Source organism: Sciurus carolinensis, chromosome 16 (assembly GCF_902686445.1).
Source record: "Sciurus carolinensis chromosome 16, mSciCar1.2, whole genome shotgun sequence".
Taxonomy (NCBI): Eukaryota; Metazoa; Chordata; class Mammalia; order Rodentia; family Sciuridae; genus Sciurus; species Sciurus carolinensis.
The window spans coordinates 28,698,749-28,723,846 of NC_062228.1; the positions used below are offsets into that span (position 1 = coordinate 28,698,749).

The 25,098-nt window shown below is 50.8% G+C and overlaps 1 protein-coding gene across 1 annotated transcript; it reads left to right on the forward strand.

The window, feature by feature from the left end:
* The first annotated feature begins 10,356 nt into the window (after window positions 1-10,356).
* Window positions 10,357-12,369, forward strand: LOC124966053 (uncharacterized). Its single transcript, XM_047527158.1, has 4 exons — window positions 10,357-10,441; window positions 10,559-10,722; window positions 11,292-11,407; window positions 11,721-12,369. Exons 1-4 carry the CDS (start codon window positions 10,357-10,359, stop codon window positions 12,238-12,240), a joined length of 885 nt encoding a protein of 294 aa, XP_047383114.1. The 3' UTR covers window positions 12,241-12,369.
* Window positions 12,370-25,098: the final 12,729 nt, after the last annotated feature.

A 25,098-nucleotide genomic window follows, 5' to 3' on the forward strand; every position in this document is an offset into this window, starting at 1 on the left:
CATCTCCTTTAGCCCATTCTTCAATTAGGTGATTTGTCTTTGCGAGACTGCTTTACATATTCTATGCTGCAAGTACCTTAGCACATATATAATTTGCACAAATTTCTTCTATTCTGTGGGTTGCCTTTTTTCTTGATGACGTCCTTTCTAGCAAAGTTTTTAATTTTGAAGTTCAATTTTTTCTATATTTTTTTCTTTTTCGCTCAGTCTTTTGGTGTCATAGCTAAGAATCCTTTGTCAAGTCTAGGGTTATGAAAGCTAAAGAGTTTAATAGTTTAAGCACTTACATTAAAGTCTTTAATTCGTTTAGAGTTAATTTTTGTAAATGGTGTGAAATGAGTGTCCAATTTCATTCTTTTATATGTTTCTATCTGGTTTTCCCAGTTTTTGAAAAGACTATTCCTTCCTCATTGGTCTTGGCACCCTTGTTAAAAATTAGCAATATTACAGGATATAAGATCAATGTGCAAAAATTAATTGTATTAATCGAATTAATCAATGTGAAAATTGCTTACATTTGATGAGCAATTCAAAACTGAAACCGAGACAACAATTTCATTTATAATATCATCAAGGAGAAAATAAGAATAAATTTATCCAATAAGTGCCAAACTTACAAAAACTACAAACCAATATAAAAAGAAATTATATAAAATCTAAACAGGAGAAATATCTCACGGGTTTCCTGGACTTGAAGACTTAGCATGTTACCACGTCTCTATTCCCCAAATTGATCTCCACTTACTGTCACCCCGTCAGAATCTCAGCTGACTTCTTTGTGTTAATTGATGAGGTTATTTTAAAATCCATATGAAGTTTGAAGGGACCCTGACTAGCCACAACATAGCCACAACAATCTTAAAAACAAAAACAAAACAAAACAAAACAAAACCAAAAAACCAGAGCCAGGGGACTTAGGCTGCTCGCATTCAAACCCACGGGAAGCGCTGCTGACCAGGACGAGGTGGGACTGTGTGGTGCCGGCCTGGGAGGATCAGAGAGGTCACGGAACAGAACTGAAAGTTCCAAAGTGTGTTTATTTATGGTCTTCGCCTCAAATTCAAGACATAAATCATATTGGCTTTGCATTATGGCAACAAAATCCCCAAGGTAGCTAAGTTTATAAAGAGAAAGAGTCTGTCCGGTTCATAGTTTTGGAGGGTCCAAGTCCTGGGGCCCACATCAGTTCAGTTCTGGTGACACTCCCACATGGAATGGCAGGTAGCAATGGTGGACGTGCACCTAGGAGCAGGTGGTCACAGCGAAAGTCAGGGGCAGAGAAGAGGAGGCTCTGCAGGGCCCGCCTTGCTCACTTAGTATGACCCTCGGATAAGAACTCAAGGGACTGCAAGCGAACTGCCCTACGCCCCTTGACCTACGCCCCTGCGACCTATGCCCCTGTGACCTATGCCCCCGCGGCCTATATTCCTCACTCCGGGCCGCGCTTCCCAAAGATTCCATCACCTTCCATGGTGCCACCCCAGGCACGGAGCCTTAATCACAATGACCCCGTGGGGGACACCAGACCACACCTTGAAATAGCATAAATGAAATGACTCATTGTACACAAATGGGGTACAACTTTTCATTTCTCTGGTTGTACACCAAGTAGAGTCACACCATTTGTGTAACCACACATGTACAAAGGGTAATGACGTTTGCCTCATTCCATCATCTTTCCTTCCCCCCGCCACCTCCACACCCCTCATTCCCCTCTACGCAATTCATCCTTCCTGCATTCTTCCTCTCCCCCCTCTCCACCCTCTGTTATGTACCATCATCCACTTATCAGAGAAATCATTCAGCCTTTGTTTTTTGGGATTGGCTTATCTCACTTAGCATGATAGTTTCCAACTCCAACTATTTACCTGCAAATGCCATAATTTTATTCTTCCTTATGGCTGAGTAATATTGCATTGTGTATATATACCACAGTTTCTTTATCCATTCATCTATTGAAGGGCATCTAGGTTGGTTCCACAATCTAGCTATTGTGAACTGAGCTCCTATAAACATTGATGTGGCTGTATCTCTGTAGTATGCTGATTTTAAGTCCTTTGGGTATAGGACCAAGGAGTGGGGTAGCTGGGTCAAATGGTGGGTCCATTCCAAGTTTTTTGAGGAATCTTCACACTGCTTTCCAAAGTGGCTGCACTAATTTGCAGCCCCACCAGCAACCAGTGTACATTTTTCCCCACATCCTCTCCAACACCTATTGTTGCTTGTATTCTTTTTTTTTTTTTTTTTTTTTTTTTGGCGGTGCTAGGGATCGAACCCAGGGCCTTCTGCTTGCGAGGCGAGCACTCTACCAACTGAGCTATCTCCCCAGCCCTGTTGCTTGTATTCTTGATAATCGCCATTCTAATTGGGGTGAGATGGAATCTTAGGGTAGTTTTGATCTGCATTTCTCTCATTACTAGAGATGTTGAATGTTTTCCCATACCTCTGTTGATTGCTTGTAAATCTTCTGCTCAGTTCCTTAGCCCATTCATTGGGTTATTTGTATAAACACTGACAACTTTTTAACCCATGGTTGGCCCAATTCCTTCACTTTATCCTGCATCACAGAAGGCACGTGGTCTGTAAACTCTACAAGGTATTTGAGAAGAGTGCAGGTCACCATGCAGAGGGATGGATATCATCTCTCTTACCCCATTTTTTGTTTACTTTTTTGTTGCTTTGCTTTCAGGATATTTTGAGGAATTGTGTTTCCCAAGCACCAGGTAAATTGAATTTGCCGATTTTATCTTGTTTTAATTGGGCAAGTGGGTGAAGATGATATCCCTGAACCAACCACTATTAAAGGTAGTAGTGATAATACCATAGAAGTGAAGAAGGACAAGGTGGCTGTCACTCCTTGTCTTCACACAGCTTGCCCAGCCCCATTATGAGGTAAGTCAATCGTTTCTAAAAGATATCTGAAGAAAGTTGGCCAATTGAAATGGAGGGAAGCTAATATGAAATGTGGATTTCTATCCCTGTCACTGATATCAACCTCTCCCTCAGGGTGCATTGTACCATGAGATGTTCACTAATGGTAGTATGAGGCCCTCTCAATTAGAATAATATTTAAAAGACTGCTCATTTTATCTTCGTTTCATTGTTTTAATAAATATTTTTTTGTGTTCATGACTTGCAAAGTGCAAGTATCCATTTGTGTACTCAACAAAGCACTGATCTAGAGACCCTGAGGAGGTAGCAATTGTCTTAATCCACTCAGGTTACTATAACAAAATACCTTAGACTTGATCATGTATAAACAACAGAAAGTTATTGCTCACAGTTGTGGAGGGTATCAAGTCCAAGATCAAAACACCAACAGACTTAATACTTCTGTTTGTCCTCACCTGGTGGAAAAAGCAAAGAGTTCCTCAAGTCTTTTTTATAAGAGCACTAATCCTGCTCATAAGGGTGGAATCCTTATGACTTAGCTACTTCCCACCACCTCTATCACATTTCACATTAGGTTCCCACACAGGAATCTGTGGGGCTACTGACATCACAGTAGCTGTAAACCACGCAACCTTGTTCCTCTCAGGGAGCTGACACGCTAACAGGAAGGGCTGATGACACCTAAGGAAAGAGTATACAGATTACAACACGCAGGACGTGTTTGGGCACCTATGTATGGGTGTGTGCATACATGTGGACGCACATTTTTTTCTCTTTGTGGTGGATGACTAAAAATAATTGATAACCACAAGTCTAGACATTTAAACACTCTCCTTTGTCATGGGTGGCACTTTGAAGGAGAGATTTGAGAGGTACTAACCTCAAACTTGACCCAAGAACAACGATGGCCTTATGTGCTCTTCTGTTCATCCTTCTTTGTGTTATTTAGAAGGAAACCAAGTTCAAAAACCAGTATTTGGTGTATTCATTTTGGTGTATCCATTATGTATTGTTGTGTAACAAATAACTAAAAACTTAGCAGAATCCAATAACATACTTTTTTTTTCTGTTTCTGTGGGTTGAGCAACACACATTTATTTTCTCACTGCTGCTTGGGGTCAGAAATACAGCACAGCTTGCCTGGGTCTGTTACTTCGAGGTCTCTTCTGAGGTTGCAATAGAGATAAGGCCGTGGTCTCATCTGAGTGCCCAACTGGGGAGGATCTACTTCTAAGCTCATGTGACCGTTGGCAGAATTCAGTTCTGGGCGGAGGACTGCATCTGCGTCTGTTCCCTGTTGCTATAACTAAATACTTGAGACCAGGTAATGTGTAAAGAAAAGAGATTCATTAGCATTAGGTTTATGGTCCTGGAGGCTGTGGATCCCAGGAGCGTGACACGGCATCTGCTCAGTTCGGCTGAGGGATTTTGCATGTCTTTGCTGAGCACCACATGGTGAGACTAGCTTTGGTCTCTCTTCCTTTTCTTAGAAGGCCACTAATGCCATCAAGGGGCCACCCTCATGACCTTATCTAATCCTAACCACCTCCTGAAGGCCCCTTAATATCAGCAGCACATGAGTTCGGGTATTAGACTTCAGCACTTGACTGTGGGGGGAGGTTGAACCACAGCAGACTGTTAGGCTGGGGATGTGTTGGCCAGAGACGCCTCCAGTGTCTTTGTCACATGGGTGTGTCTGGTGTGGCAGCCCGCTGCATCAACAAGTGCACAAGTGGAGAAGACCAGAGAGAGAGCTGGCTAGCAGATCACGGTCCTACGTAACCAAGTTACACCACCACCACCTTTGCCACATTCCTGGGTTAGAGGCCAAATTCCTCCCTCGCTCCCGGGGTGGGGTGGGGTCCCGGCTGGTGACCAGCTGGAGGTGGGCATCGCTGGAGGCCAGAGTGGGTAGATGGTGTCCGGGTGGTGACCCACGTCACTTTCTGGCTCTGGGGGCCTGGTGTCGTTCAGAAGAGAGTGAGGGGAGACGGGCTGAGGTCCCTGCTCCTAACCCCCTGCCGCCTGCCCCTCCTGCTCCCTTTACGCTCCTCCTTCTGTGCTCTGGCTCTCCTGCTGTTGGAATGAGACCACCTCTCCACCTACCAACAGCCCGCGTGCCCTTCAGAGCCCAGGCCAAGGGCGCCTCCTCCACAAGCCTTCCGGAGCCCTGGTGGACCAGATTCCTCCGCTCCTACGGGTGCTGAGTAGCCCCTCACCATGTGCCCATTTCACCCTGGTAACCATTCATATCATCTCACGGGCATCCTTGCTGATGCAAGGGACGGGAGCCTGGGTTAGGCAAAATAAGACCCTTCACTGGCTCAGAAAATGGGAATGTCCAGGGCGGGCTGACTTCAGGCACAGAAGATGAGCCCAGTGGACCTGGCCTTTGCCATCAGTCGCTCTCCTCTTGGGGGGCAGCGACATGTTTTGTCTGGCTCTATAACTAAGCCAACGAAGCCCAACTCCAACTTACAAAGGAAGCAATTGTCTCCGGATTGCACCTCGTGACTCTCATCGGTTCACCTGTCCAGCCTTGAGCCCATCATGGTGACCAGGGGACATGACGTGAGTCCAGGTGAGGCTGGTGGGTACTGTTACCAGAAGCAGCAGCAAGGATGCGCGGTGGCCCGGAAGCCCCCAGGCTGTGCGGTCTATTCCCCCGACAGACTGCGAGTCCCTGGCAGAAACAGTAGTGCTGCCCCTCAATTTGGTGTTCCCAGCACCTGACCCGGGACCTAGCACATAGTAGGTGCTCAGTCCATGTTTGTCAAACATGGAGTGAAAAATGCAATGGAATAGAGTGAAAGTCAGCAGACGTTTTCCGCAGAGGGCTGGGGAATGAATCGGCGGAGCTCCCGGCCTGCCTTTGCAGCAGGAAACGGGCCATGCGCACCGATCGTGCGGCTGTCCTAATAAAACTTTATGCTCAGCGACATCGGAGCTCCAGCACCCGCTGTACCAAGGCCCGGGGCTGACCCCGGAGCTGACTCCTGCAACAGACAGCAAGTGCTGCGTCCCCTGGGCTAAAAATAGCCCTGGCGGGGGTCGCGTTCACACCCCGCCGAGCCCACTTCGTGGCGCATTGTCGTGCCCTAAACATGTGAAAAGGTAACATTTAATTTAGGTCGTGCATCTGCAGCGGGCGGGGAGCCTTCAGCAAGCTGTATTTAAATTTCTGCGTTCCGCGCCAGCGCCTCTAAAATTGTTAAAGTCGTCGCCTTCGCAGCTTTATTCAGCCTCCGCCGCTCCCGCCGAGCTTGACGGGAGCGCCTGGCGTTTCCTCGGGGGCGGTGGCTTTGCCACGCGGGATCCCGCCGCCTGCAGCCGCTCCCGAGAAAGCCCAGACGGTCCCAGCCCCCGGGCCTTTGTGACGGCGCCCGGCGGCAGCAATTGTGCTTGTAATCGACTGCCTCTAAGCAGGTGAGCATTTATCTCAGTCAGTTACCCCTTATAATTACTGTATTGAACCTAGTTGTCTATAAAATGAATGGTTTGTTCAGACACTTTACCCAAAGAGTTCATTAGGGGTTAAACAAAATGCAATCCCATTTGCAAAGAGTATAATAAATTGTTTCATCTGTGAATTTAGCTGTTCTCCCTAATGCAGACATGGGTGTTACAGTGGCTTTCCCTTGATAGGGTTATGGGTTAATGAAATGCCTTTTTTGTTGCTTATTTTCCTCTCTTCTGTGCTGAGTGATAAGTAGCTAACCAACGAAGCTTGTAATTACAATCTTACAGAAACCGGGCCGATCTGTATATAAATCTCACCATCCAATTACAAGATGTAATAATTTTGCACTCAAGCTGGTAATGAGGTCTAATACTCGTGCATGCGATAATCCCCTCTGGATGCTGGCTTGATCAGATGTTGGCTTTGTAATTAGACGAGCAGAAAATCATTATTTCATGTTCAGGAAAAAATTAGGTTGGTGGGAAGTTAATTTTCTCACCGCTCTCTGAAGCGTAGACAAGAATTTAATGATTTAATCATGATTGTTAGCTCTTTTGCAATCAATTTGTAATGATTGTGTAGCAACTCTCTTCAAGGGAAACTGCTTTGGAGGGTAGTTTGCAAACAGCCGTCCAGGGGGGCTGGCCTTCGAGGGACACGTGACTCCAAGCCCATTAAAGCTGTCTTCCTCCTGACTCAGAGAGCAGCGCCTTCCCCTCCGGCCTGTGGAGACGCCCCGCCCCAGCAGGGTCTGGGGAGAGGGAGACAGTCAGGGTGTTAGACGTCCAAGGGACTCCAGGTTCACCCTCAGGAAGGACAGAGGGGCTCCTCAGCGGCACAAGCCAAAGGAATAATTTTGTTGGTATCTTGCAGTGTAGCTAATAGCGCATTCTTTCGGTTTAGCTGTTTAATTCTAATTTTAGCTTAGGGACGCCAACCTGGTTGGCGCGACAGACAGCCCCAGGTAGAAGTCTCCGCCCCATCTCCCCGAGAGGGCCTGTCATGCAGTGCCTCCTTCAGTCCGGAGGCCGTCCTGGGGGAGGGAGGGGAGGGCTGGGGAATATTACTGGCCAAATTAGAAGGTTACATTGTGCGCATGTACGAATATGTAACAACAAATCTCTCCACTGTGTCAGGACTGTAATGCGCAATTTAAAAATGTGGACAAGACAACAGAGGCTCCTCCTGTCTCAGCCTGTGTGGTTCCTTCAGGTTCCTAAGAAGCTCCCCTTCCCGGCTTGAACCAGGGCCTCTTGGGGAGGCCAAGAGCTCTAGGCTTGGGGTCCCCCTCTGGCCAGGCCAGCTCAGATCTCACATGGGTGGGGGAGGGGAACAAGATCCTGACAGCAGCCTTCAGATCCCCTCCTGGGCCTGGGCCATGCGCACTACTTGCCGAGTGAAGGCTCCTCGGAGACCCCCAGTAGCCAGGGCCAGTCAGTTCAGGGACTTGGCCTTTTTCAAAAAAGATCAGGAGAACCTTTAACTTCAGGCGACTTCCGTTTGCAGCCCTGTTAAAACTCTTGAGGCTGAGAACGAGGAAGGCTGACCTCCTGCTCGAAAGGAAAGATAGAGGGAGAACAAACTCTAATTAATATTTCAATAAATTATCCCCCCTGTATTGACTCGGGCTTCCTCCTGTGTGTTCGCTCAATGATTTATTTTCTCAGTGCCCCAAACCCATTTCCCTTCTCAATACAAGATAGTGTGATTATCACTGGGAGGTGTCTGGTTGTTCATTCGAGTCGATTCTAGATTTTATTAAGCCTTAGCCAGATGCTTAAGGCTGCGCAGAGGATATCCTGCCTGGGCGGGCTGGCAGGCTGGCGGGAGGAGGAGATGACAAACAGCGTTAACATTTATTACTACATTTTATTGAATTTCATTGACTCTGTCAATGGTAAAATGCATCATTATTTTATGTACAGAGAAAGCAAAAAGTCATTGCCAAATAAAGTATGTACAATGCTTCTTGAATCATTTAGAATTTTTATTTCATACTTAATGAATATGCTCTTTTATACTTAGGTAAACAGAGGATTTTTGTCATAAATCACTCCCCTGCACACATGAAAAGGAAAATATAAGTGAAATAAATTGGCGAAGGTAGTCCTGGATCTTCTTCGTCTTAGAGACCAACTCTCTGAAGGGAGCCATTGATGTCTGTGTTTCCTTTAAAGACCGGGTGGCACTGTTACCTTTCCATTTTCTTCTAGGAGCCGTGACACCCTTGCACACAGTCCTGTGGGCACTTGCAGGCAGCACGGGCGATGTCATAATTGTTCCTGGCCAAGGCTGATGCCAAGGTCAATGGTGTTCAAATATCTTCAAAAAGCGTTCATCTCAAAATGGATGGAATGCGATTAGTATCCGGTCTTGGACACCAAGGACAGTTTTTCAGCCAGAGCAGGTGGGGTGGAAGCAGAGGGGCTTTGAGGTGGGTGTGGCAAGGGAGAGAGAGCAAGGTCAAGGTCGGCAGTTCTGGGGAGGGCTGAACTCTGCGCTCTGAGTTCTAGGGCTTTGGTGGGGAAGATCCCTGGTCAGTTCTATAACACGGGAAGCCCAGGAGGAAATGAGGAGAGTGCTGATCCTGGCAGGTCCCTGGAGTCCCCAGAGTGCAAGTAAAGCAAGAGGAGCAGAGAGCCAGTGGGGCGTGGGAGAGGGCACTGGGCACCATCAAAGCGGTGGCAGAGGTCTCCACTCCAGGCAGGTGGGCTTCTGGCCACACCCTTCTCATGCCCACTCTCGGCCTCTGTGCTATTTGTCCTACTTGGGTGCCCTTGCTCATCACCTCTCTCTCTTCAATACTGCCCTGTGCTAATGCCACCAGTGGGGAGGAATGTGGCTGGAGGGATTGCTGTAGGTTAACGTAGAGATTTCTTGAGGGACTTTTCAACTTGCATGCAGCTGTCCCTTCACTCTCAGTATCCAGTTGTCCTGCACTTGGTTTTTATTTCCATGTTTTTGTGAGTTCCATCCTGCCACAGGGCCTTTGCACACGCTTGGCCTGCTGCCAGATATCTGTTTCCTTTTCTCCTCATCTTTCAGGTGTGGGCTCAAGCATCATCTCTTCAGGGAAGGTTTTCCAGTACCCTAAGCAGATCCACATAGGGCTTCTCCCAGCATCGTGTGAGTATGGCAGAAAGCAACACCGGTCCCTGCCCAGGGTCCCGCAACGTATATAATGGACCACAGAGCACCTAGTGAGCCCTTTGGAAAATGATGCCAAAGGACATGGGTTGGAATTGTCCCTCCTCTTTCTCCCAGGCTTTCCACTCTCAGCTCCAGCCACTGGGTCCTTTGTTCCTGGGAAACTAACTGCCTACCCCTCTCAATCCCTTGCCTCGAGGTGCCATGATCATGTTCTGCCTGGTTTCATCTCCTGAGGACTCTGGGGTCATTCATCTGGACTCTGCAGCTATGCTGAGAACCCCCAAGAGAGCAGGGAGGGGTGAGACCCTTTTATTCTGCCATTCAGGGGCCAAATCCTTGGAGGGTCCCAAGCCATCCTTGGGGTCGGTTCTGTCCATGTCTTTCCCTTGACCTCACCTTTCTCTCCAATCATTGATCTAGTTTTTCTTGTTTTGAACAAGGAGTTCAAAATGTGGCAAAATAGTCATGGCGTCAAAGTACCGTCTTCACGGTAAGAGACTGTACGGTTCAGCAGCGTTAAGCACATCCACCTGTCGTGCCATGCCATCGCCCTGCAGCCCTGGACGCTGTCCCCTTTAAGCCCTAAGTCCCCCTTCCATCTCACCCTCAGCCCGTGCCCACCACGCTGCTTTCGGCCCACACGTCTGACTTGCCTACGTGCCTCACGGAGGCTGGCCTCTCCTCGTGGCCAGCTTACTTCCCTACCACAACGCCCCTGAGGGCCGTGCACCTGGGAGCCAGGGTGAGCCCCCTTTCCTCGTTAAGTCTGACCATATCCCACGGCGTGCACCCCAGCTTTTGTTAGCCTTTCATCCTCTGATGGACACTTGGGGTGCTTTTGCCTTCGGGCTCCCATGAAGAATGACACCGTCAACACGGGTCTACAGACGGTCCTTCCAAGACCCTGCTGTTCTTCCGCATCTCCCCAGGAGCGGAACGGCCGGACCCTGTGGCCATGCTGTTTAGTTTTTTGAGGACCGGCCACCAGATTGTTTTCCACAGCAGTTACATGGCTCTCTGTTCCCACCACGCACAAGCGTTCCAGGGTCCCCACAGCCTCACCGACCCTGGTCCCTTTCTATGGCCTTGCCTTCATTCAGCAGCCTCGGTCATGGTGTCGAGCTGCTGAAGTCCCACCCCGAACTCTTACACTCGGAGAAGAACTTGACTTTTTGGTGAAGCTCAGCGAATCATGCGGAAGCGCCTACTGTGGACAAGAGGTACGTCAAGGGCGTTGTAGGCAGGACACGGGGATGATCAGGAAGGTGGTGTCCGAGGCCCTGTGTTGCCACTGCCTGGCTGTGCTTGTCACTTCTCTGTTGAGCCTTAGCTGTGACCCCGGAACGACAATCCTGGGTCTACGTCGTGGGATCCTGACGTACCTGGTGTCCGAGGAGGGACTGGCGTAGTGGCTGGCGAGGTCTTCTTTCCCTTATTCTGAATCACCCTTATTTGCTACCCAGGAGGAACAACAGCACGCACCTCTTTCAGGCCACGGGGGACCATCTTGAGCAACAGGGTGGCTCCCTCCCAGACCCTGTCTAGCGCGGGGAGAAACGTCCCAGATATGATCACAAGTTTCTCTGGATAATGAGAGTGCAGATTTCTTCTTTCACGTTTTCCCCCCATTTTACAAGCTTTGAAGAGTGAACATAATTATTTTATCACCATTGTCAAATGCTATCAGAATAGTGATGATATTTCAAATTACCACAGACTTCTAGTTTAAAATAATAAAGTCACTTTTCTCTCCTCTTCGCCCTTAAAAATCCGTGGAAGCCGATCACAGACTCGGAAGGGCAGTGATAAACTTGAACTCGCCCTTCTTTCTCACGCGTGGGACGGAGCCCTGGACGGTGGGCACGGCCCTCCTGGGACCCCAGGCGGGACCTCTTTTCTTAAAAAGTGAGCCTCCCTTCCCGCGAGGCTGCTGCCCTGGTTCCAGAGGTGGGAAGCGAGGGTGGCGTGGAGAGAAGCGGCAGAAGACAGAGGCGGGGACAGCGTGGGGGAGGTGGGGTTCTGTCCGGGAGGAGCTGTGAGGTGAAGGGGAGCCAGTGGTGACCCCGAGCCCAGTGCAGAGGACCTGGGAACCAGGGACCCGGGCTTCCCAGCTGGAGAGCTGAGGGCCCCGCGCTGAGCACAGCCAACAGAGGGAGTGGGCAAGGGCCTGAGACCCCAGCTCTAAAAACCGAGGCCCCTGCCCGGGCCTCCCTCACAGTCCCAGCCCAAAACCTTCTGCGTCCAAGAAGGAAGAGTCAGAGGGACCGTCGTGGGCCCTGCGTTCACTCTGGGGAAATCAAGGTGGAAGGGGACAGCAGCAAAAGCAGCCCACCAGCACCCACCACGGCAACCAGGAGGAGCCCGACCAGGGTCCATCCAGAGACAGGCTGGACAACATGGCCGTCAAAACAGACAGGCAGACAGAAACTCAGAGAGCTGATGGAAACCAAGTAAGCAAAGCCAGGAGAGCGAAGACGGGCAAGGGGAGTCTTCAGAGTCAGGTGCCACCATGGAAGCGGCAGGAACCTCACAGAATCCACAGGGTTGTGGCCAGGAGATTAGAGAAGACCTCGGAAGTGAAGAGGAAGAGAATACAGAATAGAACTCCAACGACGAGAGAAGACGACAGACGTGGAAGACAGAGGGCGCCACACGCACCCACCCAGGGGGAACCTGAGAGAAGAACAGAACAGAGAACAGAGATAAACACTCAGAAGGCGTCAAGGAAACGCTGGTGAGACAAAGTCTTGAACTCTATGTTGAATGGGTGCAGGAAAAATTATGTATTTTTAAGGACTATCTTGCTGAAGATCTTTATAAAAGGAAAAACAGCTTAGTGAGGTGGCGCATGCCTGTAATCCCAGCAGCTCAGGAGGCTGAGGCAGGAGGATTGCAGATTCAAGGCCAGTCTCAGCAATTTAGCGAGGCCCTAAGCAACTCAGCTAGACCCTGTCGCTAAATAAAATGTAAAATGGTATGGGGATGTGGCTCCGTGGTTAAGAGCTCCTGGGTTTAATCCCAGGTACCAAAAAAAAAAAAAAAAAAAGAAAGAAAGAAAAAGATCACATGGTCATGTGGTGTTTGTGTTGTATGTTGGGGGAATAAACTCAAGTACAAGGAGAAAAACTGAGGCTGTCCTCAAATTTGTCCACAGCAATTTGTAGCTCATAAGACAATGGAGCAATCTTTAGGATGTTCTGGTAAGAAAAGAATAAGACCTGAAAATTTCTACCCAGTCACCTTGTCCTTCAGAGATAGGACTTATCCAGGGCGGAAGAACGTGAGACGTGGAGGACCTATGGATTCGCCCGGAAAAAGACAGAAGGAAGGAAACGGGTAAGGAAGTCCAGCCAACTAGGGATGGACCCAAAAGAAGTCTGGGTGGGAGGTTGGAATGCAGGGGTTGAGTGTCTTCACCCCCATGTCAATAGATAACTGAAGAGCCGCGGGGTTTGCGGCCCAGAAGAGAACGTAGGTGCTGCTCACCCGAGGTACAGAATTCAGAGCAAGACTCAAAAGCGGCCCCGGGTCCGAGCGGGCAAGGCTGCTGGGAGAAGGGTCTGCAGTCGGAGTGGCTTGAAGCAACAGGAGCTTCTCCCCTCACGGTTCTGCCATCTGGCAATGTGGTCAGGGCGTGGGTGGCGCTGGCTCCACCTGAGGCTGCGGGTGGCTTGCTGCTCCACCTGAGGCTGCGGGTGGCTTGCTGCTCCACCTGAGGCTGTGGTGGCGCTGGCTCCACCTGAGGCTGCGGGTGGCTTGCTGCTCCACCTGAGGCTGCGGGTGGCTTGTTGCTCCACCTGAGGCTGCGGTGGTGCTGGCTCCACCTGAGGCTGCAGGTGGCTTGCTGGCTCTACCTGAGGCTGCGGGTGGCTTGCTGCTCCACCTGAGGCTGCGGGTGGCTTGCTGTTCCACCTGAGGCTGCGGGTGGCTTGCTGTTCCACCTGAGGCTGCGGGTGGCTTGCTGTTCCAACTGAGGCTGCGGGTGGCTTGCTGCTCCACCTGAGGCTGCGGGTGGCTTGCTGGTGGTCTTTGGTGTTCTTCACCTGGCATTGGGCCTTGCGTGCCTGGCTCTGTCTCCAAACACCCCCTTTCATGAGGACATCAATCATACTGATTGGGGTCTCTGCCCAATGACCTCACGTTAACTTGATTATCTCTGTAGAGACCCTGAGGTCACACCCTGGGGGACTTGCAGACAGAGCTTCAATATATGAATTTCGGGGAGTTATAATTCAACCCTTAACAAGAGGGGGTGAGGAGGGCGGAGGGAGAGGCTGCAGGCGGCTGAGAGGTACCTGGGAAGTGGGAATCTGTAGCTTACACAGCGGAGCGGCTCGGCCCTCGGCCTTTGGCAGTGCCTGGAGACTGCGATGGTCTCCAGGTGGAGCCGGCGGGTGCTGCGTGCGCCCCTTGGTGGAGACCAGGGATGCTGTGGTGTCTCCCAGGCACAGGCAGCTTCTCCCTCCACTCAGAGTGAGCCAGCCCGGAGTCTCGGGAGAGCCCCGCTGGAAGCATCCTTCCCACTGGGATGGACAGCGGCAGTGGTCGAGGGGCCGGGAGCTCCGGTTTGCCCTGACTCCGCCTAGGGTTCATCTACACGGGCATCTTTCCATGCGAGATGGGGGCAGCTCATTCCCACGGAATCAGCTCTCATGGGGCGTTATAGGCTCTGTATGGAGCAAGTAGGGGTCCCCGCGGGCTACCCATTCTGATGTGGCCACTCTGTGCCACCTGTCACCAGCGTGACCAACCAGATGCTCCTCTGTGCCTGCATCTTGGGTCCCCCTCCTCATCAGTCCCCTGCCTTCTCGCCCCACCCTCGGAGGCTTCTCGGCTCCACGTCCCCTGCCCTGGAGCCACCTCCCCTGGCCATCTCTCCCTAGTGAGTGCCTTTGCAGATTTCTCCTCTCCCTGGTGGGGAAGCTGCGCATGGGGTGGGGCCCTGGAGCCCGCCGACCACTCTGCTGTGCCAGGAAGCCTCTTTCCCTGCATGTTGATGGCCTCAAGCGCTTTGATAACCACAGGAAGTGGTAGTGGGGCCACGTGGCGGGCGGGTGCGGTCCCTGCGCCGCCTCCCTGGGCGGCTGCTCCCCTGGCCGCCTTCTCAGGGACCGCAATTCATCCCGCCCGAGCTGACGGGCCCGTTCCCGTTTATTTGCACATCATGAGCTGTGTCACCTGGCTTACCCTCCAGACAGTAAGTGGTTTGAAAAACGCAGCTCCAACAAACATCCGAGAGAGGATGAGAGAGGGACAGGAGAGTGAGAGAGGAGGGGGACCAGACCTTTGAATTTGGAATCCAAAACCCTCAGATAATGAATGTATAATGCCCTTGAATCACCTCCATCAGCAGCAGCCACGGGGACACCGCGGAGGCCCGCCAGGCTCCTGGATTGGCACCTCCTGCGCTCTGGCTCCTTCTCTGCTCTTGATTTTTTTTTTTTCCTTCTTTTGGGTGTGGTACTGGGGATATGGGGATTGAACCCACGGCCTGGAACATTCCATCCCTGCTCTTAAATCTGAGTTCTCCGAGAAGGGGGCTAACTCAGAGATCGTTCTCAAGTTAAGAGAAATAATGACACTGCTGGTTGCCTTTGACCCTCAGAATTGGAAAGTCCCTACCCCTGCTTTCCCGTCTCCATGTCCCCAGGGCAGGGACCAGAGAACAGAAAAGGCCCCCATGGAGCCCCATCCCCCCTTGTGAATCTAGAATGACTCTCAAGGAAACAGGCAGCTCAGGAAGGTCAGTCCTTCTTCTACGTCTTAAAGCTCATATGAACCAGGACTTGAGAGTGAGGCTTCTAAAACCCTGTGTGGCTTGGCCAGTGCCACCTCACATTTTGGTGAGTTTAAAACTCCACCCCAGCTGTGACATGGCTCGGCTGGCCAGTGGTTCTGCCTTCATCCTTTCCTCTGGGCAGATGTAGCCCCATGCTGGTCTGGTTTGCACGTTGTGTGTGTGTGTGTAGAATATAGGCTGCATTTTGGTAGCCAGTTGGGAATGTTTATGCAGTACACATCTTGCACAACCATACTTGACAACTTGCTGTGACAAACCAGGAAAATCTTCCTGTGGAATGGGAGAGGTGGGTGATATCCAACTTTAGAGAGCTGGGGTTGTATCTAGGAAGCTGGTGGACTGTTCCAAAGCCAAGAGGTTACAGACGGGTAGGGCTCAGCCCCTGCACCCAGGCTGCTGTGGGAGAAACCCACCCAGGAGAAGAGCTCAGGGCTAAGGATGTGGAGTGTGCCAGCCCCTAGCGCCTGTGTTGGTGGCGGGCCCCTGGGAGGGGACTCACTGGCTAGGGCAGGGCAGGAAGCATGGACCACCTCGAGTCATGGCCACCGCCCACATGGTAGGATTGGGCTGTGAATGTGGGGTGTGGCCACGGCTCAGATCATGCTTGAACCCTGGTTCTGTCACCGTGGTGGCTGGGGTCTTTACCTAGCAAGTGTTCCCTCCCAAACTTAACTGGCAGAGTATGACGCTGGGCTTGGCCATGTGACTTTCTTTGACCAAATGGGACGTTAGTCATTGTGAGGCCCACAGAGACCTGACCTGTGCCTGCCTGGCTGGGCTCCTTGTCCTGTCCCTGCCCTGGGGACATTCCCCCAGGGAGGGGGATTTGAATGTGCTCCCTGGAGTTCCCAGGCTGGAAACTTAGTCCATGGTGTTGGGAGACGGGTCTCTGGGAGGTGATTAGGAATAGATGGGTCACGAGGGTGGGACCCCACGATGGCACGAGTGGCTTTAAAAAAGAGGAGGGGATCCTGAGGTCGCGGGCTTGCTCTGCCTGCGCCGTGACACCGGGGCCATGCTGCGATGCACCCAGAAGGCCCATCAGACGCCAGCGTGTGCCCTGGGGCTTCCCAGCCTGCAGCCCTCGAGTCCAAAAACAAAGTCTGCTTTTTATAAATTACCTGATCTCAGCGATTTGGTTACCCCAGCCGAAAGCAGAAATAAAGAAGAGACACCATCATGGAGACTCCCTCACCCCAGCATCTGCGCCCTGAAGGACAGCCCAAGCTCGCAGACGCGTCTCTGCTCTTGCCTGGCCCCCCGGGTACTGGTCCCCAGGGTCCGTGTCTCACGGCCCACCCTGGGGACATTGGTTAAAGTGATTCTGATTTCCTGGAGGCTGAGGCCAGTGGTACCCAGCACCCAGGGTTCCGATGGTCGGTGGCAATAAAGAGCTGAGCCTTTCCGCTTGGCCTGAGCCTCGGGAGACTCGCCCACCGCAATGGGTGTTGCTGCTCTGGAATCAGCTGGGGAGCAAGAGGAGTTGCTGGGACCTTCTTCCAGTCAGTTGGAGCCTGCTGTGACGGGGCCCACCCGAGGGACTCCTGGCCTCCAGGCCCACCCGGGCCGCGGGGGAGGGGAGGGTGGCCCCAGCCAGGAGCCCCACGTGCTGGTGACGGAGGCCCCGAGGAGGAGTCCGTCCCCCATCCGGGCCCTCCTCCCCATTACCTATTCATCAAAAATCGCCAGGCGTTTGTGCATTTTTCATTACAAGAGTCAACATTTGCCACGTTAATAAAGCAAGGGGCTGCTTTTCTCCTCTCAGAAATAGAATATGTAACGACATGGCCCCTTTGATGTTTCCCAGCCAATACAATATGTATCTGAATGAGGCTGAAAGGAGGCCTGTTAGGCCAGGCCAGGCGCGGCCAGCGAGCGGCCAGGGGCCAAGGGCAGCGGGGCTCGCGGGACGCCCCCACCCCCATGGCCTTCTCCCCACCCAGCCCCCGAGAGAGCCCTCGCTGGAGCCAGAAGAGCAGCTCGAGGGACCCCTTCACCCCTGGAATCCGCCCAGCTGTGACTGTGCCGTCCACAGTGGACAGGTCGACCCGGGGCCCCAGGACAGCGGGAAGCCCAGGTCCTGGACCAAAGCTGGGGTGCAGGTCAGCTGGAGGGTCCGCCCACAGCGTCACGGAAGGAGGAGGGCGGGTGGTGGAAGACACGCTCCTCCTTGTCCTCCTCGGGTGGGACCTCGAGTGTGCGTGTGCTGACACAGGACTGGGCTTGTCACCAGAAGCAGCTGCCTGTCCTGAGCACCTGTGATGCCCGATGTGCAAGGCACCCCTAGGAACCAGCTGGTGGGACACTCCCCAGCTCTGTCCCCACGGGGCTGACACTCTAGCTGCAGAGGCACCCACGGTGACACGGGAATATCTGAGGCTCCGTTCAAAGCCCTGACCGTCGTGGGAGCCGGTACAGGTAGTGGGGGCTCTCCTGTCCCTTGTGAGCCCATGGCGGCCATGTTCCATCCCCAGAGAACACTCTGACCTCAGACTCATCAAGACATCAGTTTCTCTGGCTGATGGCACCCACCCCCACATGCACCTCCCGGAGGGATGGAGAGAAAAGCCACCAGGGTGCCCTGTCTCCCCGCCCGCCTTCCAGCCAGCTGCCTGCCAACTCTCGCCCTCTGCAGGGCAGTGCCTAGACCGGCTCAGCAAAGGCTGCGCAGGGTGCACTAGCTCTTCTCGTCCCTGGCCGTGTGGCCTGGGGCAAGCCGCACGCCCTCTGTGCCCCGGCCTCTTCATTCATAAAGTGGGAATGAGGACATGCCCGTCTCGCGAGTCCTGAGTGTGGTATGTGCCTGTGGCCGTCACTCGGTGGCTGTGGCTGTCTTGGTCCACTCCCTGTAGCTGATCACCTGTCCCCTGTGCCTCCACATCCCACGGGTTGGGGACTGTGAGCAGAAATGTAGCCAGAGTCCCCAGGGCTTGGAGGACTGGGATACCGCCGGGTGAGGCCTGATCGCGCCCTCGCAGCCTGGGCGGGCGGGGGCAGGCGCTGCACCCCGGCTCCCCAAGCTGCTCTGCTCCAGCCCGGGTTGGCACAGTGTGGAGCTAAGCTGTTTGTGACTGGTTCCAGCCTCCGTCCACTCTCTGGAAGATCCCCATACCCAGGAGGACACGGAGGCTCTTCAGGTGGAAGGGTGGAGCCTCAGGGCTCGAGAGAGGTGGCCACAGTGGGAGGAGCTGGAGCCCAGGTCTGAGGGTTCAGGAGGCTTTCGCTGTGCTGCCTGGGGGGGCCTCGCCTCCTCAGCCGCAGGGTCCTCTGAGGTGCCGTGTGTGCAGGGGCGTCAATACCAGAATCCAGACCACCCCTCCAGTGGCAGTTCCGGCGTGGAAGGTGCGATGGCGACTGAGCCTTCCTGAGAGCTGCAGCAAGGTCCAAAGTGCCCTGAGCCCATTCAGACCCAGGTGATGCATCAATTCTATACTCTCCTCAGTATGAAGAAAATGAGAGCATAAAACCAAGCATCCCTAGATGGGCTGGAAGAGCCACAGAGGATCTGAGGGTTTTCTTATGACCTGAATAAAGGGAAGGAGATAGCTGTGCAATTATCTGCAGAATGAGCAGGTGGAGGAAGCAGTATGGGCAAAGGCCCTGTGGCAGCCATGAGCTTTGGGCATTGGAGGAACAGGAAGACTAATAATGTAGTTGGAGCAAGGTGAGCCGAGGGAGAGGGTGGTATAGAAGGAGGGCCTGGCACAGCACCAGACCACAGAAGTCCAGCTGGCCCAGCCCAGGAAGGTCTTTTAAGCTTTATTCTCTAGGAGAAGACTCAGCAAACCTTCTCTGGGGAAGACCTATAGTACCTGACTGAGACCTTGCAGGGCCTTAAGGGCACTGCTGCAATGACGTCATTGTTTAACGATGCTGTTAAAACACGAAAATATTCATAGGCCTTATGCAAATGCGGGAGGTCATGTTCCAATAAAACTTTATTTACAAGAACGGGATGCAGGCCTGCGGAATGTGGGCCCGATTTGTTCTCAGGCCATAATTCATTGACCAGGTTTGAAGTAATAGGAGGCGATGGAGGGATTTTATGATCGGGCCGGTGTGACCGGATGTCATCTTCCTTGTTAAAGGAATCTGTGATCGCTGGGGGGATGATGGATGGCAGTTAGGAAATAGAAATGCCTGTTTTTAAAAACCTGCTGTGGAACTCCTGCTGAGTGCTGCCGTCTTGGACCTGGAGGTTAGCGAGGGGAGGGAGACCAGAGGGATTTGGGAGACGAGAGACGGGCTCCTCCTGAGCTCGGTGGCTCTGGGGCACCTTTGCTTGTCACACGGGCCAGCAGCCCTGGCAGCCACCAGACCCAAGCACAAGGCTTTGCAGAAATTGCCTTCCTAGTTCAGATCACTTAGAAAAGCCCAGGCTGCAATTATAAAGCTTCATCGCTGTGCAGCATCCATAAAAAGAGGTAATTTTAATATTTGGTTCAACTTCAAAGCAGTAACTTAGAATTATATATACCCCATTAAAATATAATGTTTTTCCCCCAAACTAATCAAATGGCTAAATCAATTGTTGGTGAATTGCCAGTCCCGAGGATCAATGGGAATAGAAAATGTATTCTATATTTTCCTTGTTACATAGAGTTAGAGCACATATTTTATTAATGTTCATCCTTTAGAGACCAGATTTGTGCATTCGCTAAAATAAACACTATAGTCTTTAGGGTTTGGTTGGATGGAGAGCACAGAAGTATAAGAGTGAAGAATGGTTCGCGAGGAGGCAGCCATCCCTGACCTCTCCTGGGTGATGGGAAGTATCCAGGGCTGGGAAACAGAGACCTGAGTCCTGCATCTACCACTCATGAATTGAATGGCTTTGGAATATGTCCTTTCTCTTCTTAGTCTCTCCATTTGTCGAATGAAGAGTTTGGATGTGATCAGAAAAGACAAATAGGATTTGTACTAATTTAGCTCACCTAGTAGGCACTGTATGGAGTTTTGCTTGGGGAAGGATTCTGAAACCATACCTGGCTTCCGAGGAAGATGTCCTGGTTAATATGATTTGTCAACTTGTCTAGGCTAAGGGATGCCAGGATAGCTGGGTGCGTTAATCTGTTTGGTGTTCCTATAGTAAAATTCCTGAGGCAAACAAAATTTATAAAGAAAAAAGGTTTATTCAGCTCAGAATTCTAGAGATTCAAAGTCCAAGCTTAGGCAACTCCATGGGTTTTAGTCTCTGATGAAGGCCACAGGGCAGTGTCACGTCGTAGTAGGAGTGAGTGAGGAAGAATGAAGTGTAAAGGTCATGAACCGTGAGAACAATGGTGTCAGTCTTGGTCTGAGAACCAGGAGTGTTCATGCCCAAGGGCAGGAGAAGGTAGATAGTGCCTTGAATCAGGAAGTCAGAGAACTGGGCTTGGGCTTTTATAACGATCCTCTTGCCAGAAGTGATCCAGGCCCCATGAGAAATACCTTCATCCCCTTTGACGGCACACCTCCAGTTGACCTGAGAACCTCGCATCAGGTCCCATCTCTTAAAGGCTCCACCCCAGCTCTCAATCCCATCCATCTCTCTGGAGAGTCATTTCCTGACCTATAAACCTAGGGTGAGATAAGCATTCTACAATCATAGCACTGGTAAGATGTTATTTCTAGAAAAGATTTGTACTTGAATCATAGACTTAGTAAAGAAAAAACACTGTCACCAAAAAGTGTGCATCAACCCATCCACCCAAGACCCAGGTAAAACAAAAAAGGTGGAGGAAGGGCAGATTCTCTCTCTCCATCTTTTCCTGCCCTTGGACATGGACACTATGGTTCTTAGGCCCTTGGACTCAGACCAGGACTTCCACCAGGGTTCCCTGGTTCATGGCTCTTTGGACTTCACTCTGATTAGACCACTGACTTTCCTCACTCTCCAGCTTGCAGATGACTTCCTGTTGCATGAGTCAATTCCAATCTCTCTCTCTCTCTCTCTCTCTCTCTCTCTCTCTCTCACACACACACACACACACACACACACACACACACACACACACTCACAGGGTCTGTGTCTCTAGAGGACCCTGTCTAATACAAAGGGACACACTGTGATCGATTAGTAATGTCTGCCATGGACATGGGTGAAGCATGCTGGAGGTCAGTTCATTGTGATCCCTGGAGTAGATGAAGTCTAAAGTCCCTTCTCTTCTAACAGACTGAGTAAGGGTCTATTGGTCTCATCTAATAATCCTCCTCTATGACTTGTAGGATCTTTGCCCTTCCATGGGTGTATTTTTATGTGTCTCTTTGGCCAGTGTTGGTTGACTGGGCCTCCTTGGGGAGCAGAGTCCATGCTCTGTTTTTTATAACTCAAGTGCGAATGCCAGCGTGCCTAGTGTGCCCTGGACAGTACAGATTCAAAGCTTCCTAGCCATGACTGCAGGGTCTGTGGAGAGGGACATTGACTTTAAAGAGGGACCATCCACTATCAAAATACCACCTGCATCTCCCTGATTTTCCATTTCCACGAGGGAGGAGCCAATCAAGAGGGAGCTCATTCTCAACTGCTGATCTCTCTTCCCCAGTGAGCATCACCTCCCGCTTGGCAGTTGCAGACAGCAGTGACTTCTGGATAACAGAGAAATGGACAGGAAAGCTATTGGAAAGAGCTCACTGGACTGACAGGAAGACTGGAGAACTGGTTCAGAAAAAGGAGAGTAGGGTCCTGAAGTTGGACAGTCTTGTGGGGGAGAGTCCAGTTGGCCAAACTTGAACTCCATTCTCCTTTCTTGGTAGCAGAGACCTTTGATGTAAAGACCTTCACAATGGAGGAGAGAGAATATCCCAAAGGAAGGACAGAACCAGATGACAGCAGAAGGGGACCATGACCACATCCAGAGCAGCAACTCTTTCTGGCTCTTCCACCTGGACAGTGGGCAGGAGCCTCTTCCATCCTTAGTGGGGATTGTCTGAGGTTGCTGTCTGCTGTTTTCAGATGGTAGGGTCTGACCACACCCACTGTGTGAGTTTCCTGTGGCTTCTATAACCGATCACCATGAGCTAGATGACTTCAAACAGCAAAAATTTGTCCCCTCACAGTTCTGAGGGTGAGAAGTCCAAAACTGTCAGCAGGAACACGGTCCCTCTGAAGGCTCCTGGGAAGAATTGGTTCTTTGCTTCTTCCTTCTGATGGTAACAATGGACATCCCTTGACTTCTGACTCCATCATCTCCCTGGTGACATTGCCTTCTCTTCTGTCCATCTCAAATATCACTCAGCCTTTCTCCCATAGGACATTTATCACTGGATTAGGGCCTCTCTGGATAATCCAGGAGGATCCCTTCATCTCAAGATCCTTAACTTAATTGCTTCTGCAATTAAAATCACTCTTGCCAGGTTGGGCGTTAGGATACATCTTTCCTGGGTCCACCATTCAACCCAATTTTCCTATGCTGGACAATCTTCTTCCTTGTGACCTATCTACTTCTCCCAGGATTCCAGGGGTGGGGAACATTCTCACATTTTCCTAAATTCTTTTTACGTGTTTTCTATCTAGGGAAGATATGTTTTGTTAGAGTTTTGTTTCCTGTATTTTTTATTGGTGCATTATAGTTGTATATAATGGTGGGATTTGTTGTTACACATTTGTACATGTATATAATATAATTATATAATTTGGCCGATATTTGTTAGATTTTTTAGATATCCAGAGTTCCTGCCATGTGCTGGGCATTTTTACATGCAAGACTGGTTTAATTCTTGCAACAACTCTACTAGGAAGAGACTGGATTCCTAATCCCCAATTCCCTGTGGTCCAGCAGGTACATGACCCCCTATCCTAAGAAGCAATGGAGCAGGATTTCCTCCAGGTCCCTCTGGCTCTCTCACCTGAACACTTTCAGTGTGAACATCTCCTATTTGACAATCCTTGAGATTTATTCTAGCCATTTCTCTAAAAGACTTGAAGGAAACCCCTGAAGATTGGGTAGGAGGACAATATGAATGTCATCTCCTGATGTCACACCTAAGGTTGTCCTTCCCTGCCCCCCGGATGGCCTGTATTTGCAGGTTGGGCCGGAACCCTGGGAGCTGTGCCTTCTCGTGGAGAGTTTGAGGGCAACATTTGTGGGCTCCCTGCCCTTCCAGCAACTCATCCCCAGTTCCTCCAAGAGGACCCAGGGTCCTTCAGAGTTCCTCTGTAAAAGTGGGAGACTCGGACCCCTTCCAATGAAGGTTAGATTTTCTTCTATTCTCAAGGGGCTACCATCAACCTGCAGGTGTCAAAGAGTTGGCTAACTGGACCCAGCATCCCCCACATAGTGTGGTATCCAGGATCCAAGATTGAAACTTTCTACATAGATTTCTGGTCTGGGCCATGTGTTCACTCTATAAGGAGAACTCTAACTGGTTACTGCACTGTGAGGATTGAGGGTGCTCTGGGCCCCTGAGCCCCAGTAATGATGGAATGGGAAAGAACTGAGCAGCATAAAGCCAGAAGACATTCCCAGAGTTGGAAATTCCTCCAGTTCAAGCCAGTGGCTTCCCTTAGAACTTGGAGGTCTATTAGTAAACGTCTAGTTAAACATGTTCATATTCCAGATGGAAAAACCAAGGCCCAAGAAAGACCAAGGCCTACCTAAAACCCCACAGAGCTCACCTGTCGCTTTCCCCAATCCCCCGAGTGTGTGTGCAAAGCAGTGAGCAGGCCCAATGAGAGGAGGCCTGTGCAGATGGCAGGGACAGGGTCCAGCAATTAGTCTGGGAAAGTGACAAGCATGTGAAAAATGACCACAAGAAGAAACCTAGACATTCCACAAAGAAAATTAGCCCTCCTCACAGCCTCAAAGTTTCCCCATAAAGGATCCTGGCAAAATATCCAAGAACACATGACATCTCAGGATTCCTTCACAGGCTGCCTTTAAATGTTTTCACCTGGGGAAAAGTTTTGTTTTATCCACTTGAAAAATAAGAACCATCAACCTAACGGTTCAAAGGGAATGCCTTCTTAGTAGGAGAAGAGCCACGTTTGCAGAGAAGCAGCCATGCGTTCACTCTCCTGTTCATTCCTTTCTCAAGACTTACTTTAGTCATATTATGTGCTTAGCACTGAGGAGACAAGAGTGAACAAGAAAGACCTAGTCCTGGTCCTAGGACAATGGTGATGGTGATGATGGTGATGATGGTGGTGACAGAGATGATGGTGACAATGTTAATGGTGATGATGGAGATAATGGAGATGGTGATGGTGGTGATGATGGTGATGATGGTGAAGATAGTAATGATGGTGATGGTGGTGGTGGTGATGGTGGTGATGGTGATGGTGACAAGGTTAATGGTGATGATGGAGATAATGGAGATGGAGATGGTGATGGTGGTGATGATGGTGATGATGGTGGTGATGGTGGTGATGGAGATGGTGATGGTGGTGATGGAGATGGTGATAGTGGTGATGGAGATGGTGATGGTGGTGATGGAGATGGTGATGGTGGTGATGGTGTTGATGGAGATGATGGAGATGGAGATGATGATAATGGTGATGATGGTGAGATGGTGATGATGTCAGTGATGATGGTGATGATGGTGGTGATGGTGGTGATGGTGATGGTGGAGATGATGGAGATGGAGATGATGATAATGGTGGTGATGGTGATGGTGATGGTGATAATGAGATAATGGAGATGGAAATGGTGATGGTGGTGTGATGGTGATGATGGTGAAGATAGTGATGATGGTGATGGTGGTGATGGTGATGGTGGTGTGATGGTGATGATGGTAGAGATGGTGGTGATGGTGATGGTGGTGTGATGGTGGTGATGGTGAAGATGGTGAAGATGGTGATTGGTGGAGGTGGAGGTAG